General features: G+C 33.9%; 1 protein-coding gene across 5 annotated transcripts in view; it reads left to right on the top strand.

Moving 5' to 3' along the window:
• Window positions 1-15,000, top strand: part of LOC137647132 (carbohydrate sulfotransferase 11-like) — a 55,992-nt gene that overhangs the window by 28,577 nt on the left and 12,415 nt on the right. For all 5 annotated transcript variants that reach the window (XM_068380420.1, XM_068380414.1, XM_068380395.1 and 2 more), the window contains exons 2-4: window positions 8,229-8,332; window positions 13,331-13,456; window positions 14,467-14,627. In XM_068380420.1, coding sequence (XP_068236521.1) covers window positions 8,239-8,332; window positions 13,331-13,456; window positions 14,467-14,627 — 381 coding nt within the window. In that variant the 5' untranslated portion in view covers window positions 8,229-8,238. The remainder of the gene's footprint in view (window positions 1-8,228; window positions 8,333-13,330; window positions 13,457-14,466; window positions 14,628-15,000) is intronic.

Here is a 15,000-nt window from a genome sequence, read left to right as displayed (position 1 = left end):
CTAGATCAGGAATAAGAAATTTTAATAGACTGTAAGCTTTTGTCCAACAAATTAAGATGAGAATCAGCAGCTGAAGACCAGACAGGAGAACAATACTCAAACCAAGGTAGAATAAAAGAATTAAAACACCTCTTCAGAATAGATTGATCCCCGATAATCTTGAAAGACTTTCTCAATAAGCTAATTTTTTGTGCAATTGAAGAAGACACACACGCAATGTGTTTCTCAAAAGTAAATTTGCTGTCGAGAATCACACCTAAAATTTTAAGAGTCATACAAAGTTAAAGAAACATTATCAATACTGACATCCAGATGTTGATGAGCCACTGTCCTTGACCTACTTACAATCATACATTGAATTTTGTTAGGATTCAACTTCATACCTCATAATTTGCACCATGCACTAATTTTAGCTAGATCTCTATTACGAGATTCAGCAACACCAGATCTACATTCAGGGGATGGAATTGATGCAAAGAGAGTAGCATCATCTGCATATGCAACAAGCTTGTTTTCAATTGGCCACCCATAAAACTCACTTGAAATATTTTTGCTACCCATACGCACTATACCATCCATCCATAATCCACACATACATTATACACACACACACACACACACATATATATATATATATATATATATATATATATATATATATATATATGTATATCATGTGTTATACACACATTAGTGTGTCTATACGTGTTGATTATACTTGAGAGAGAGAGAGAGAGAGAGAGAGAGAGAGAGAGAGAGAGAGAGAGAGAGAGAGAGAGAGATTTTCTGTTTACGTTGCATTAATCCATTTCCAATTATAATACAGTATTTTTTCCTTCTTTCGCCGTTATCAATTTACCTGTATTACAGTCTAACATTGTTAATTTGATGGAATGAACGAGCGTTCTTCCTTTCAGCATAGTATTATCACCCTCGGGATGATATTGGAGGTTATAACTCGGCGATAGTAATCCACGTACAATCAAAACCCGTATCTTTTCTTGATATACGTTTAGGCTGAGATAAGTTTTCCAGAGATAAGTCTATCCGAAAGTGTTAGGATGATAATCTTTACTGCTTTTGATAAGCCAGGAGTCCAAGCTTCAGAGATGAAAAGCCTGAGAACAATAATGTACAAAACAAGAAGAGATAGAATAAGAAATGTAGATTTTAGAAGGATGGTTGGGTTATCTCCTATGTTGAACAAGATTGAGAAGGGACAGCTGAGATGGCTGGGACATTTAATGAGAATGGATGGAAATAGAATTGCAAGGAGATGGGACTGGACGCCTGGTGGGAGGAGATCAAGAAGTAGACCACGTAAACGCTGGAGGGATGGAATTGAAGAGATTCTGACAAAGAACAACATACCAACAATTGAACAGCTGAGAATAGAGGGAATTTTCGAAAACAGAATTGAGTGGAGAAGACAACTGATTCCACTGACAGGCTGAAAGCCTACCTAGGAGTGGAAGTGAAGTGAAGTGAAGTGAAGTGATAAGACAGGACATTCCTCTGATAATATTCAGAACTCATACAAAGTTAACTTGAGACACAGGGTTATATCAAAAGATATTTCAAGTATTGCCTCCTCGAGCTCTGATGATAAGGTATTTCCAGGAACAAAGGCAATTGTATTGAATTGTACTTATCTAGAGTCGACTTTTCTAAAAAGGATTTTTGAAGTGATTAAGAAGACTTCGAAGTTGATTGGCTATTATTGCTTTCAAATTATCCAGACCTAACTTCTTCATGTTCAGTAAACCTTTTTGTCTTATCCTCTTCATGTTGTGAAATCAGTCGCCGAACCTTCTTTCACAATGTATTTCCTTTTTTGAACAATGAAAAATACTTTTGTTTGAGCCTTTTATGAAAAGATTTAATTCCTGAAGTCTTAAGTTTTTGATAAGACACCTACTGTTGTTATAACAGCTAAGGACATTGTATCAGGTATTCGAGTGTTCAGTCTTTTCGTTTTTAGTATTGTAAGATATTAAGAAAATTCCTTAAACGTGTATAGACCCTTAAAATTTGTAGCACCAAAAGAGATACAGTATATTAAGGAGAAAGTTTCTTTGATATTTGAGTATGTGATATTTGGTACAATGATATAATTTTTCAAACCCTTCGACATGGAAAGATTGGTCGTTTTTTCCCAGGTTGACAAAATAAGACGTAATTTAGTAATCAAAATTATTTCTTATAGACAAATTTAGTTGCATTTGTTGTTTGGTTATGATAGTGAACGAGTGATAGAAGTTTTGTGATATATCTGGTATTATGTGTATTCAAAAACATTGTAAGATAAACTCGAGTGAAATTAATGAAGGAGATACAAGAAGTACAATCACCTTGTCTTCTTGCGACCCAAGTAAATCTTTCTCCGACCCCTAAATGGGTCGCGTCCCATACTCAGTGAATCCTTCGACTCCACACAATCTAATGTTTATCCTCTTTCATTCGACCTTGTTTTGAATATTGTTCTCCTGTCTGGTGTTCAGCTGTTGATTCTGATCTTAATTTGTTGGACAGAAACTTACGATCCATTAAATTTCTTATTCCTGATCTTGATATTAATCTTTGGTAACGTCGTTCAATTAGATCATTATGCATGTTGCATAAGATTTTTTATAACTCTGACCATCCTTTACATTCAGATCTCCCTGGACAATTCTATCCTGTTCGTAATACTAGACAGGCTGTTAATTCTAATAGCCAGGCCTTCTCCATCATGAGGCTCAATAATACACAGTATTCTAGAAGTTTTATTCCAGCTGCTACCAAGTTGTGGAATGATCTTCCTAATCGGGTAGTTGAATCAGTAGAACTTCAAAAGTTCAAAGTTGGAGCAATTTTCTTTATGTTGACCAGGCTGACATGAGTATTTTTATAGTTTATACTGTATATGACATATCTGTTTTTGACGTTGTTAATAGTTTATATAGGACATATCTGTTTTGACGTTGTTACTGATTTTAGAATGATTTATTGGGAATTTATTCTCATCATATATTTATTTCCTTATTTCCTTTCCTCACTGGGCTATTTTTCCCTATTGGAGCCCTTGGGCTTATAGCATCCTGCTTTTCCAATTAAGTTTGTAGCTTGGCTAATAATAATAATAATAATAATAATAATAATAATAATAATAATAATAATAATAACAATAATAATATGTCGGACCTAATTTCGAGATTCGAGTCCTTGTCCAGTCAAAAATATTCCCCAATGAAGCACCTTCCCTGTGAGTATGTGATCCCATGGCAGAGCAAATTCGATATTAAAGGTATTTGTGGATTATTGGAAAAATCATAAATCGCGATTTTTAGTAGTAAAATTGTTAAATCTTGTCCATCTATTCTTGTCTCTTGTAAAATTTTGCACCTTTATTCTGTTCTCTTAAATTTTGCACCTCTATTTTTGTCTCTTGTTAAATTTTGCACCTCAATTGCTGTAATTTGTTTTTATTTGCTCTTCTATTTTTGTCTCATGTTAAATTTTGCCTCTCTATTCTTGTCGCTTGTTGAATTTCACACGTCTATTCTTGTCTCTTGTCAAAATTTGGACCCCTATTTGTGTCTCTTGTTAATTTTTTAACCTCTATTCTTGTCTCTTGTTAAATTTTGCACCTCTATTCTCGTCTCTTGTAAAATATTACACATATTTTCTCAACTCTTGTTAAACTTTGCACCTCTATTCTTGTGTGTGGTTAAATTTTGCCCCTCTATTCTGGTCTCTTGTAAAATGTTGCACCTCTATTCTTGTCTCTAGTTAAACTTTACGCCTCTATTCTTGTCTCTTGTTAAATTTTGCCCCTTTATTCTTGTCTCTTGTTAAATTTTGCCACTCTATTCTGGCCCCTTGTTAAATTTTGTACCTCTATTCTTATTCCTTGTTAAATTTTACACGTCTATTGTAGTCTGCTTTTATAAAATGCCCCTCTTTTCTTGTCTCTTGGTAAATTTTGCCCCTAGATTCTTGACTCTTGTTAAAATTTATACATCTATTCTTGTCTCTTGTTAAATTTTGCCACGCTATTTTTGTCTATTGTTAAATTTCGCGGCTCTATTCTTGTCTCTTGTTCAATTTTGCTCTACTCTTCTGGTCTTTTGTTAAATTTTGCCCGTCTCTTCTTGTCTCTTGTTAAATTTTGCACCTCTGTTCTTGTCTCGTGATAAATTTTGCACGTCTATTATTATCTCTTTTTAAATTTTGCACCTCTCTTCTTGTCTCTTGTTAAATTTTGCAGCTCTATTATTATCTCTTTATAGATTTAGCACCTCTTTTTTTGTCACTTGTTAGATTTTACACCTATATTCTTGTCCCTTGTTTAATTTGGCACTTCTATTCCTCTTTTCTCTTGTTGAATTTTACACCTCTATTCTTGCCTCTTCCTTAATTTTGCACTTCTATTCTTGTTTCTTGTTGAATTTTGCACCCATATTCTTGTGTCTTGTTAATTTTGCCCCTCTATTTTGGCCTCTTGTAAAATATTTCACCTCTATCCTTGTCTCATGTTAAATTTTACACCTCTATTCTTGTCTCTTGTTAAATTTTGTTCCTCTATTCTTGCCTCTTGTTAAATTTTACACCTCTATTCTCATTTCTTCATAAATTTTACACCTCTCTTCTTGTCTCTTGTTGAATTTTGCACCTCAATTCATGTCTCTTGTTAAATTTTGCACCTCTATTCTTGTCGCTTGTTAAATTTTGCACCTCTATTCTTGTGTCTGGTTAAATTTTGCACCTCTATTCTTGTGTCTAGTTAAATTTTGCACCTCTTTTTTTATTTCTATTCAAATTTGCACCTCCATTCTTTTCTATTGTTAAATTTTGCACCTCTATTATTTTCCTTGTTAAATTTTTCACCTCTATTATTGTCTCTTGTTAAATTTTGCACCTCAATTGCTGTAATTTGTTTTTATTTGCTCTTCTATTTTTGTCTCATGTTAAATTTTGCCTCTCTATTCTTGTCGCTTGTTGAATTTCACACGTCTATTCTTGTCTCTTGTCAAAATTTGGACCCCTATTTGTGTCTCTTGTTAATTTTTTAACCTCTATTCTTGTCTCTTGTTAAATTTTGCACCTCTATTCTCGTCTCTTGTAAAATATTACACATATTTTCTCAACTCTTGTTAAACTTTGCACCTCTATTCTTGTGTGTGGTTAAATTTTGCCCCTCTATTCTGGTCTCTTGTAAAATGTTGCACCTCTATTCTTGTCTCTAGTTAAACTTTACGCCTCTATTCTTGTCTCTTGTTAAATTTTGCCCCTTTATTCTTGTCTCTTGTTAAATTTTGCCACTCTATTCTGGCCCCTTGTTAAATTTTGTACCTCTATTCTTATTCCTTGTTAAATTTTACACGTCTATTGTAGTCTGCTTTTATAAAATGCCCCTCTTTTCTTGTCTCTTGGTAAATTTTGCCCCTAGATTCTTGACTCTTGTTAAAATTTATACATCTATTCTTGTCTCTTGTTAAATTTTGCCACGCTATTTTTGTCTATTGTTAAATTTCGCGGCTCTATTCTTGTCTCTTGTTCAATTTTGCTCTACTCTTCTGGTCTTTTGTTAAATTTTGCCCGTCTCTTCTTGTCTCTTGTTAAATTTTGCACCTCTGTTCTTGTCTCGTGATAAATTTTGCACGTCTATTATTATCTCTTTTTAAATTTTGCACCTCTCTTCTTGTCTCTTGTTAAATTTTGCAGCTCTATTATTATCTCTTTATAGATTTAGCACCTCTTTTTTTGTCACTTGTTAGATTTTACACCTATATTCTTGTCCCTTGTTTAATTTGGCACTTCTATTCCTCTTTTCTCTTGTTGAATTTTACACCTCTATTCTTGCCTCTTCCTTAATTTTGCACTTCTATTCTTGTTTCTTGTTGAATTTTGCACCCATATTCTTGTGTCTTGTTAATTTTGCCCCTCTATTTTGGCCTCTTGTAAAATATTTCACCTCTATCCTTGTCTCATGTTAAATTTTACACCTCTATTCTTGTCTCTTGTTAAATTTTGTTCCTCTATTCTTGCCTCTTGTTAAATTTTACACCTCTATTCTCATTTCTTCATAAATTTTACACCTCTCTTCTTGTCTCTTGTTGAATTTTGCACCTCAATTCATGTCTCTTGTTAAATTTTGCACCTCTATTCTTGTCGCTTGTTAAATTTTGCACCTCTATTCTTGTGTCTGGTTAAATTTTGCACCTCTATTCTTGTGTCTAGTTAAATTTTGCACCTCTTTTTTTATTTCTATTCAAATTTGCACCTCCATTCTTTTCTATTGTTAAATTTTGCACCTCTATTATTTTCCTTGTTAAATTTTTCACCTCTATTATTGTCTCTTGTTAAATTTTGCACCTCAATTGCTGTAATTTGTTTTTATTTGCTCTTCTATTTTTGTCTCATGTTAAATTTTGCCTCTCTATTCTTGTCGCTTGTTGAATTTCACACGTCTATTCTTGTCTCTTGTCAAAATTTGGACCCCTATTTGTGTCTCTTGTTAATTTTTAAACCTCTATTCTTGTCTCTTGTTAAATTTTGCACCTCTATTCTCGTCTCTTGTAAAATATTACACCTATTTTCTCAACTCTTGTTAAACTTTGCACCTCTATTCTTGTGTGTGGTTAAATTTTGCCCCTCTATTCTGGTCTCTTGTAAAATGTTGCACCTCTATTCTTGTCTCTAGTTAAACTTTACGCCTCTATTCTTGTCTCTTGTTAAATTTTGCCCCTTTATTCTTGTCTCTTGTTAAATTTTGCCACTCTATTCTGGCCCCTTGTTAAATTTTGTACCTCTATTCTTATCCCTTGTTAAATTTTACACGTCTATTGTAGTCTGCTATTATAAAATGCCCCTCTTTTCTTGTCTCTTGGTAAATTTTGCCTCTGGATTCTTGTCTCTTGTTAAATTTTACACATCTATTTTTGTCTCTTGTTAAATTTCGCAGACCTATTCTTGTCTCTTGTTCAATTTTGCTCTACTCTTCTGGTCTTCTGTTGAATTTTGCCCGTCTCTTCTTGTCTCTTGTTAAATTTTGCACCTCTGTTCTTGTCTTGTGATAAATTTTGCACGTCTATTATTATCTCTTTTTAAATTTTGCACCTCTATTCTTGTCTCTTGTTAAATTTTGCACCTCTATTATTATCTCTTTATAAATTTAGCATTTCTTTTTTTGTCACCTGTTAGATTTTACTCCCATATTCTTGTCCCTTGTTTAATTTGGCACTTCTATTCTTTTCTCTTGTTGAATTTTACACCTCTATTCTTACCTCTTCCTAAATTTTGCACTTCTATTCTTGTTTCTTGTTGAATTTTGCACCCATATTCTTGTGTCTTGTTAATTTTGCCCCTCTATTTTGGCCTCTTGTAAATTATTTCACCTCTATTCTTGTCTCTTGTTAAATTTTACACCTCTATTATTGTCTCTTGTTAAATTTTGTCCCTTTATTCTTGCCTCTTGTTAAAATATACACCTCTATTCTCGTTTCTTCCTAAATTTTACACCTCTCTTCTTGTCTCTTGTTGAATTTTGCACCTCAATTCATGTCTCTTGTTAAATTTTGCACCTCTATTCTTGTCGCTTGTTAAATTTTGCACCTCTATTCTTGTGTCTGGTTAAATTTTGCACCTCTATTCTTGTGTCTAGTTAAATTTTGCACCTCTTTTTTTATCTCTATTCAAAATTGCACCTCCATTCTTTTCTATTGTCAAATTTTGCACCTCTATTATTTTCCTTGTTAAATTTTTCGCATCTATTCTTGTCTTTTGTTAAATTTTGCACCTCTATTCTTGCCTGTTGTCAAATTTTTTACATCTATTCTTATCCTTTGATAAATTTTACACCTCTATTCTTCTCCCTTGTTAAATTTTAGAACACTATAATTCTACACCTCTATTCTTGTCACTCATTAAATGTTGCATCTCTATTTTTGTCTCTTGTTAAATTTTGCACCTCTATTATTTTCCTTGTCAAATTTTTCACCTTTATTCTTGTCTCTTGTTAAATTTTGCACCTCTCTTCTTGTCTGTTGTCAAATTTTTTACATCTATTCTTATCCTTTGTTAAATTTTACACCTCTATTCTTTTCCCTTGTTAAGTTTTAGAACACTATAATTCTACACCTCTATTCTTGTCTCTTATTAGATGTTGTATCTCTAGTTTTGTCTCTTGTTAAATTTTGCACCTCTATTCATGTTCTTGTTAAGTTTTGCTCCTCAATTCTTTACAGAACAAACCTAATGTGGGGACGGTCCAATCGCGCAGTGGTCATTTGTGCCACTGCTGTGGTGATGCTCGTAATGACTTCGAGGCTCTTCAGTTCTGTATCAAGTCGTAAGTCTTATTTCTTTGACACTTAATATATTCATTAATTATGTGCTAGAGTGATGAACTTGTGTCATCTTTGGTTTCGTCTTTGCCAAATAACTTCGTTAGTAATTCTTTATTCAATAAATGTCAGTCTCTTAAATCATGAGGTTTGGTCTCATTAACCGAGAATGTTTATAGAAATAATTTTACATTTTCTTATTAGTTTATTTTTTCATTCTTATTGATATAATCAATGATACTTTTGACAAAATTTTTACTGTCAACAGAATATTGAAGTTTTGCAATACTTCAAATCTCTACGAACATTTGCTAAATAGAGCTTTATTTTGGCAAAACTGTTTTGTATTATACTATATAGCTCCTAATAGTTATAGCACCTTTTGAAATAAAAGGAAATCACGTCGAAAACAGCCAAAATTAAGAAAACTTATCTTGATGCTTCAGAAGAGGAGCATAATGACTCTTATGATTATATCAATCAATCTAGAACTGATAGTTTCCCCACTCCAATTCTCTTGTCAATATTCTTCTGGTCTTCATTAGAGTTATGGATTCAGGGGAAAGTGAAGGAAGTTTACGAAAAGTTGAGCAGCTCTGTGCAGCTGGGCTCTGATGAAAAAGCCCCTCCAGAACGTACAGGTATTGAAGATATTCTTTAAAGTGCATGGCGTTTGTCTTGAATTAAAAAAGATGGTAACCCTCCCAGGACATGTTTTAATTGCCAAATATCTTTAGTAGTCGGTGTTCATGAGGATGGCGCCTGTCTAGAATTTTGTGGAAACTGCATTATCAACATAGCATCATGTGTTTTAGTACGTAATAAAAACACAATATGTAAAGCACAATTAAGTAGTCTTAGAATACCACCAGTAGAAATAAATAATTCAAATTGCTTTCTTTATCCACATCTGTCCAATCTTCAGATTATATTTGAGAGACTGGTTCTAACTTGTGTTATCTCTCACTTGGAGTGATACAGTTATTGTGACTACCGCATTTGTTTATCTTGCCATATGAAATACATAGAGGCACTAAAGCACTTTAATGCAAATGAGGCTGTAAAAAAACAAAGAGCCCTTTTAAATGAGCATGGCATTTAAGGCTCAACTTTCTCTTATGTTTAACAAGCACTTAATATAGTTTTCACTAATCTGCTATGAAATTAACCACTGAAAGAATTCGATTCAATTATCATATTTCGATCATTTCAAAACTGTAAAAGGTCACACTGTGATACCTCTCATAAACCAATAACCAATCGAGATATGTTACTCCTGATTTAGATATTATTCTATGGCACCGTCGTTTAATTAGTTGGTTGTGCATGTTGCTTAATATTTTTCATAATTCTGACCATCCTTTACATTCAGGTCTTCCCAGATAGCATCATCATGTTCGTGATACAAGGTATGCAATTAATCATAATAGGCCTTCTCCACCATGAGGTTCATTAATACACAGTATTCTAGAAGTTTATTTTCCAGCTGTGACCAAGTTGTGGAATGATCTTCCTAATCGAGTAGTTGAATCGGTAGAACTTCAAACGTTCAAAATTCCTCATTCCTTTCTTCACTGGGCCATTTTTCCATGTGGGAGCCCTTTTGCTTATAGCATCCTGCTTCTCCAAATAGGGTTGTAGCTTAGCTAGTAATAATGATGATAATACTGTGTGGCCGGAAACTGGGTTCCTTTCCATGCACAAATCATTGAAGGCCGAGGAATCTGCCCTTGTGGTTTAAGCCTAGGGCAAATGAAAACTACTTTGAGATTGATAAGCAAAATAAAATGCTAGCTGGTGAAAGCTCATAGACACATAGCCATGCCACTGTATAATACTGAAGTTGGGAGAGCAAAAGAAATAAAAAAGAGCTAAAAAAACTTGGTATTAAGAGTTTAATATAGATGGTTTGCTACGCGACGCGTGCCAGGAGCCCCCTGCTGGCGTGATAAGTCTTGTGCATGCAGGAAACTGGATGGAAAGGAAATGGAACTAGAGAGATAGGAAATGGGTATAAACTCTATTACAGCGGATCACGAGATATATGAAGTTGGGTCATAATAGGTAATAACTGGAAAGAAAAAGAGAACAAATGATAAGCTTTTAAAGATCACAGTGATAACCGGGGATCAGATAATAAATATAATTTCAGTATATGCCATACCAGATGGGTTGTCAAGAATAAGAAAAAAAAAAATGATTTAAACAAAAGTTTGAGGCTGCTATCAGTCCATTAAAAGAAGAAGAGAAGCTAATCATAGGAACAGACGTAAATAGCAGGGTGGGGAAAAGAAGGGGGAGGAGTATGAGTAGGTACATGGAGGCCATGGATTTGGAATTATAAATGAAATTCGGCAGTGTATATTAGAGATGGCTCAGAGTTTTGAATTTGCTTGTACAAAAACCTAATTTCAGAAGCCTGATGAGCATCTAATAACCTATGAAAATGGAGTAGTGGAAAGCCAAATAGATTACATATTGGTTACAGAAGCAGACAAACAAAATGTGATGAACTGTAAAGTGATTTTGGGTGAAGCTTGTGGTAAAGGCTGGTTTAAAAGCTTTAAAGACTACTCATGAATGACAGTCAAGGGACAGTGACATTGCCTTATCAAGCAGGACAATACCTTAGTGACTGACCATATATATACATATGATTAGCACCCAAAACCCCTCTTTACCTAGGCTAGGATCAAGGAGGGCCAGACAATGGCTGCTGATGACTAAGCCGATAGACCTAGTCGGGGACGTTACCATATAGGCCACTACAAATGAGAGTTAGAAAACCCAAGAAAAGAAAGAGGAGATCTAGAATTAAGTTTTGAGACCTTAATTAAAGGGAAAAGTGTGAGTAATTTAGGAGGACTGCGAAAGAGAGAGAGAGAGAGATAACTGGAAAGGTTGAACTTAGAGATTGGACAAGGTAACAGAGTGAGAAATATCTAGTTAGGTATAAAAGAAATATGTATAGGGGAAACAGAAGAATAAGTGGGAAGAACCAGTGGATATGGTGTATCGAAAGGAGATATGTAGTGGTGGAACAGAAAGGTGCAAGAATCAATTAAAAGAAAATCAAATGCATTTAAGGACTGGAAAATAAAACAGTCACAGGGGCAGAGGAACGTTACAAATAAGAGAAAAGAAGATTCAAGGAGGAAAGTAGGTATAGCTATTGGAAGGGCTGTAGAGGAGTTAAATGAAAGGCTAGGAACAAAGGAAGGAGTAAAGGTTATCTATAAAATTTCAAACTTGAAGAAAAAGCAAAGATAAAATGTGGGCAACTGGTAATCATCAAGGATAGCGATGGAAATATATTGCATAGTGATGATAACATTAAAAGGAGATGGAGTAAATACTATGAGCTACTATTGAATACTGAAAATGAGAAAGAAGAGCTGGGAAAATCACGAAGGGTGGAGGGACCAGTAATGGAGATACAGAATACAGAAGTGAAGCGGACATTGAGTAAAATGAAGAATGGTAAAACACCAAGTTCGTCAGAGTTTCAAATTGAAATGGCCCAGATATTAGCTACAGAGGGTAAGGAATGGATGCTGGATTTATTGAGAGCAATATGGGAAGAGAAAATAATGCCTAAAGACTGGGAGGAGAGTCTAATGGCATCTATATTTAAGCAGAAAGGTAACATTTGGAATGCAGTAACTACAGGGGAATTAAATTAACAGAGCATGGTTTGAAAGTGTTAGAAAGGGCATTAGATGAGAGACTGAGAGAGATTGAAAAGATTGGGAAACAGCAGTGGGGATTCATGAGGGAGAGAGGGTCTGTGGATGTCATCTTTATAGTAAGGCAGTTACAGGAAAAGATACTAGATGGAAACCAGAACCTTTTCTGTGCTTTTGTAGATTTAGAGAAGGCTTATGATAGAATATCAAGAGAAGAGATGATTTGGTGCTTGAGGAAGAGGAAAGTCCTGGAGAAGTTGGTTAGAAGGATAGAGATGATATACAAAAGAACAAGGACATAAGTAATAACACCTTTCAAGTTAGTATTAGATTACACCAGGGGTCAGCATTAAGCCCGTTCTTATTTGTGTTGGTTTTGGATGTGTTAAATGAAAAGATCAGAAATGAAGAGTTGTGGAGGCGCTATATGCAGATGATTTCGTGATTACTGCGGAAAATGAGGAAGAATTACAGAGAAAGATGGTAGAGTGGCCAGAGGCTTTGGGAAGGGAGGGGATTTTAAGAGTAAATGTCGATAAGACTGACGCCATGGTGACCAATAAGGAAGATAGGGATAGGATAGCTATACATGAAAGTAGAGGAGCAGTTATGAAACAGGTAGAACAATTTAGATACTTGCGATATGAGGCTGAAGTTAAGAATAGGATAAAAGCACCATGGGGAAAGAGGAGGGAGGTAGCAGGAGTGATATGTGATAAGAAAAGGCAAATCAAGGTAAAAGTCAAAATCTATAGCACAGTAATAAGAACAGTGTTAATGCATGGACGAGAAACTTTAGGTTTAAGACGAAAATAGGAAGCAAAGCTTGAGAGAACAGAGATGAGAATGCTGATGAGGATTATGGGAATATCACTGCTTGAAAGATTGGAAAAGGATGAAATAAGAAGGATGGCAGGTGTAGTAAAGATTACAGAGAGGATAAGAGTACCACTACTAAGATATTGTGGGCACGTGTTTAGGATGGATGAGGGAGAAGGAGTGAGGAGGGGTTAGGAGGAACCTGTTAGGGGGAGAAGATCAAGAGGAAGTCAGAGAATTAGATGGTGAGATAAGGTGAAGGATGATATGGAAAGAAGAGGTTTAGTTGAAGAGGATGCCTCTGATAGGAGGCATTGGAGAGGGCGCATCGGGCAACCGACCCTTTAATGTAAGTATAACGGTGGGGAAGAAGAAGATAGATGGTTTGTTACTTGATGTCTTTGTCACACCACAAATAAGCCCACTATTTATAAGGGATGATGAAACACTTATTGGATGACAGAAAGGATTTCGATAAGCGTTCTTATTCTATTTCAGCTGAAGACATTTCTGATGAGCAGATAACTGAAGAGCAGATGAGAGTCCTGCGAGCATTTAGTCGTTTCGCTGCACGAGATCAGAAGCGGGGGGAAAAGCCTGCTTTAGTATATGTGGAGAAGAAAGGTGATGGAATTCTCATGGTTATTACTACTGTTATTACTATGTAAGAATGTGGAGAATTGAAGAATTGAATATTAAACTATCACATAATTGGAAATTAATCAACAAACGGTCAAATATACAGAGTACACATAAACGTTAATCTGAGTAAATTGAGTAAAAAAAATCTATGTTAATAGTAGATGATCCTTAAGTTAACCTCGCTAAACTTATATAAGGTATCTTTTATAAGTGTATTTCTATAAATAAAATTATTTAAACTAGATTAATGGAAGATAAAACATTTAAACCAAATACTGTAGTAAATTTTGTCTCTAAATATATGATTTATTTTTTCAAAAGTAGTAAAGAATAAACCTATTTTTATAATGATTAACCAATGAGTTAAAATGATTACCAAACTACCGAAACTATTTTTATGTAGGTCTATGGTAACGATTTTATAAATTCTTTTCTGCTGCCCGAGCAGGAATTTCTTATTACTGTTATAGTATGCAATGCGTTTTCACATAGTTTAAGTTGCCAATATATATATATATATATATATATATATATATATATATATATATATATATATATATATATATATATATAAATATATATATATATATATATATATATATATATATATATATATACAGTATATATATATATATATATATATATATATATATATATATATATATATATATATATATATATATATACTGTATATATATATATATATATATATATATATATATATATATATATATATATATATATATTATATATATATATATATATATATATATATATATATATATATATATACATATTTTCTCTTCTATAAGAAAATCTTATAAATTACAACAGTATGAGTCTTCTATTTTTTTTTTAGTAATCCTTCAATTTGAAAACGAGGAAAAAAACTATTTACTTGAGAACTATTAGTAGGCCTACACAGTACCGATTACCCTCAACAATGCAACGGTAGACAACTATGAATCTATAAACAAAAATGCCTCTTTCAGATTTATCAAAAAGCCCAGCCAGAGTTCGAAGCGACGCCCTCATCGGAAATCTTCAGAAAATCTGCCAGAATTTCAATGTGACAATTCCCCTGACGGCCTTCATGCTTGCACACATGCATTTCGATCACAAGCGTCAGGCTGTCTATTGTTTCACCCCAAAGGTCAGTGCACAAAATGTAGCTTCAGCGGAATGTTGGTGTTTATACTTGCAGTTTAGGGTGTCTCAGTCTTTTCTCCCTTTAAATGACTTTTTTTTTTTTTTTTTTTTTTTTTTTTTTTTTTTTTTTTTTTTTTTTTTTTTTTTTTTTTTTTTAGTAAACACCCAGTTACTGATACAAAACACTTGCTTGTAAGTCAAGCTAAATTCTTTTCCTTCCTGCAAGAAGTGATTCTAGCTGCTCAATCGTAGATGACCCCTCTGGCGAAAACTTTCACAATGGCGGCCTCTTATACTCACAAGAAGAGCTCCTCACCAGAGCATTAAATGCCCCACACTGCACTTTTGCACTCGGCCTGAATATCTAGGACAAAATT

The sequence above is a fragment of the Palaemon carinicauda genome, chromosome 1 (genome assembly GCF_036898095.1).
Source record: "Palaemon carinicauda isolate YSFRI2023 chromosome 1, ASM3689809v2, whole genome shotgun sequence".
NCBI lineage: Eukaryota > Metazoa > Arthropoda > Malacostraca > Decapoda > Palaemonidae > Palaemon > Palaemon carinicauda.
This window is presented reverse-complemented; position numbering and strand designations above follow the sequence as displayed.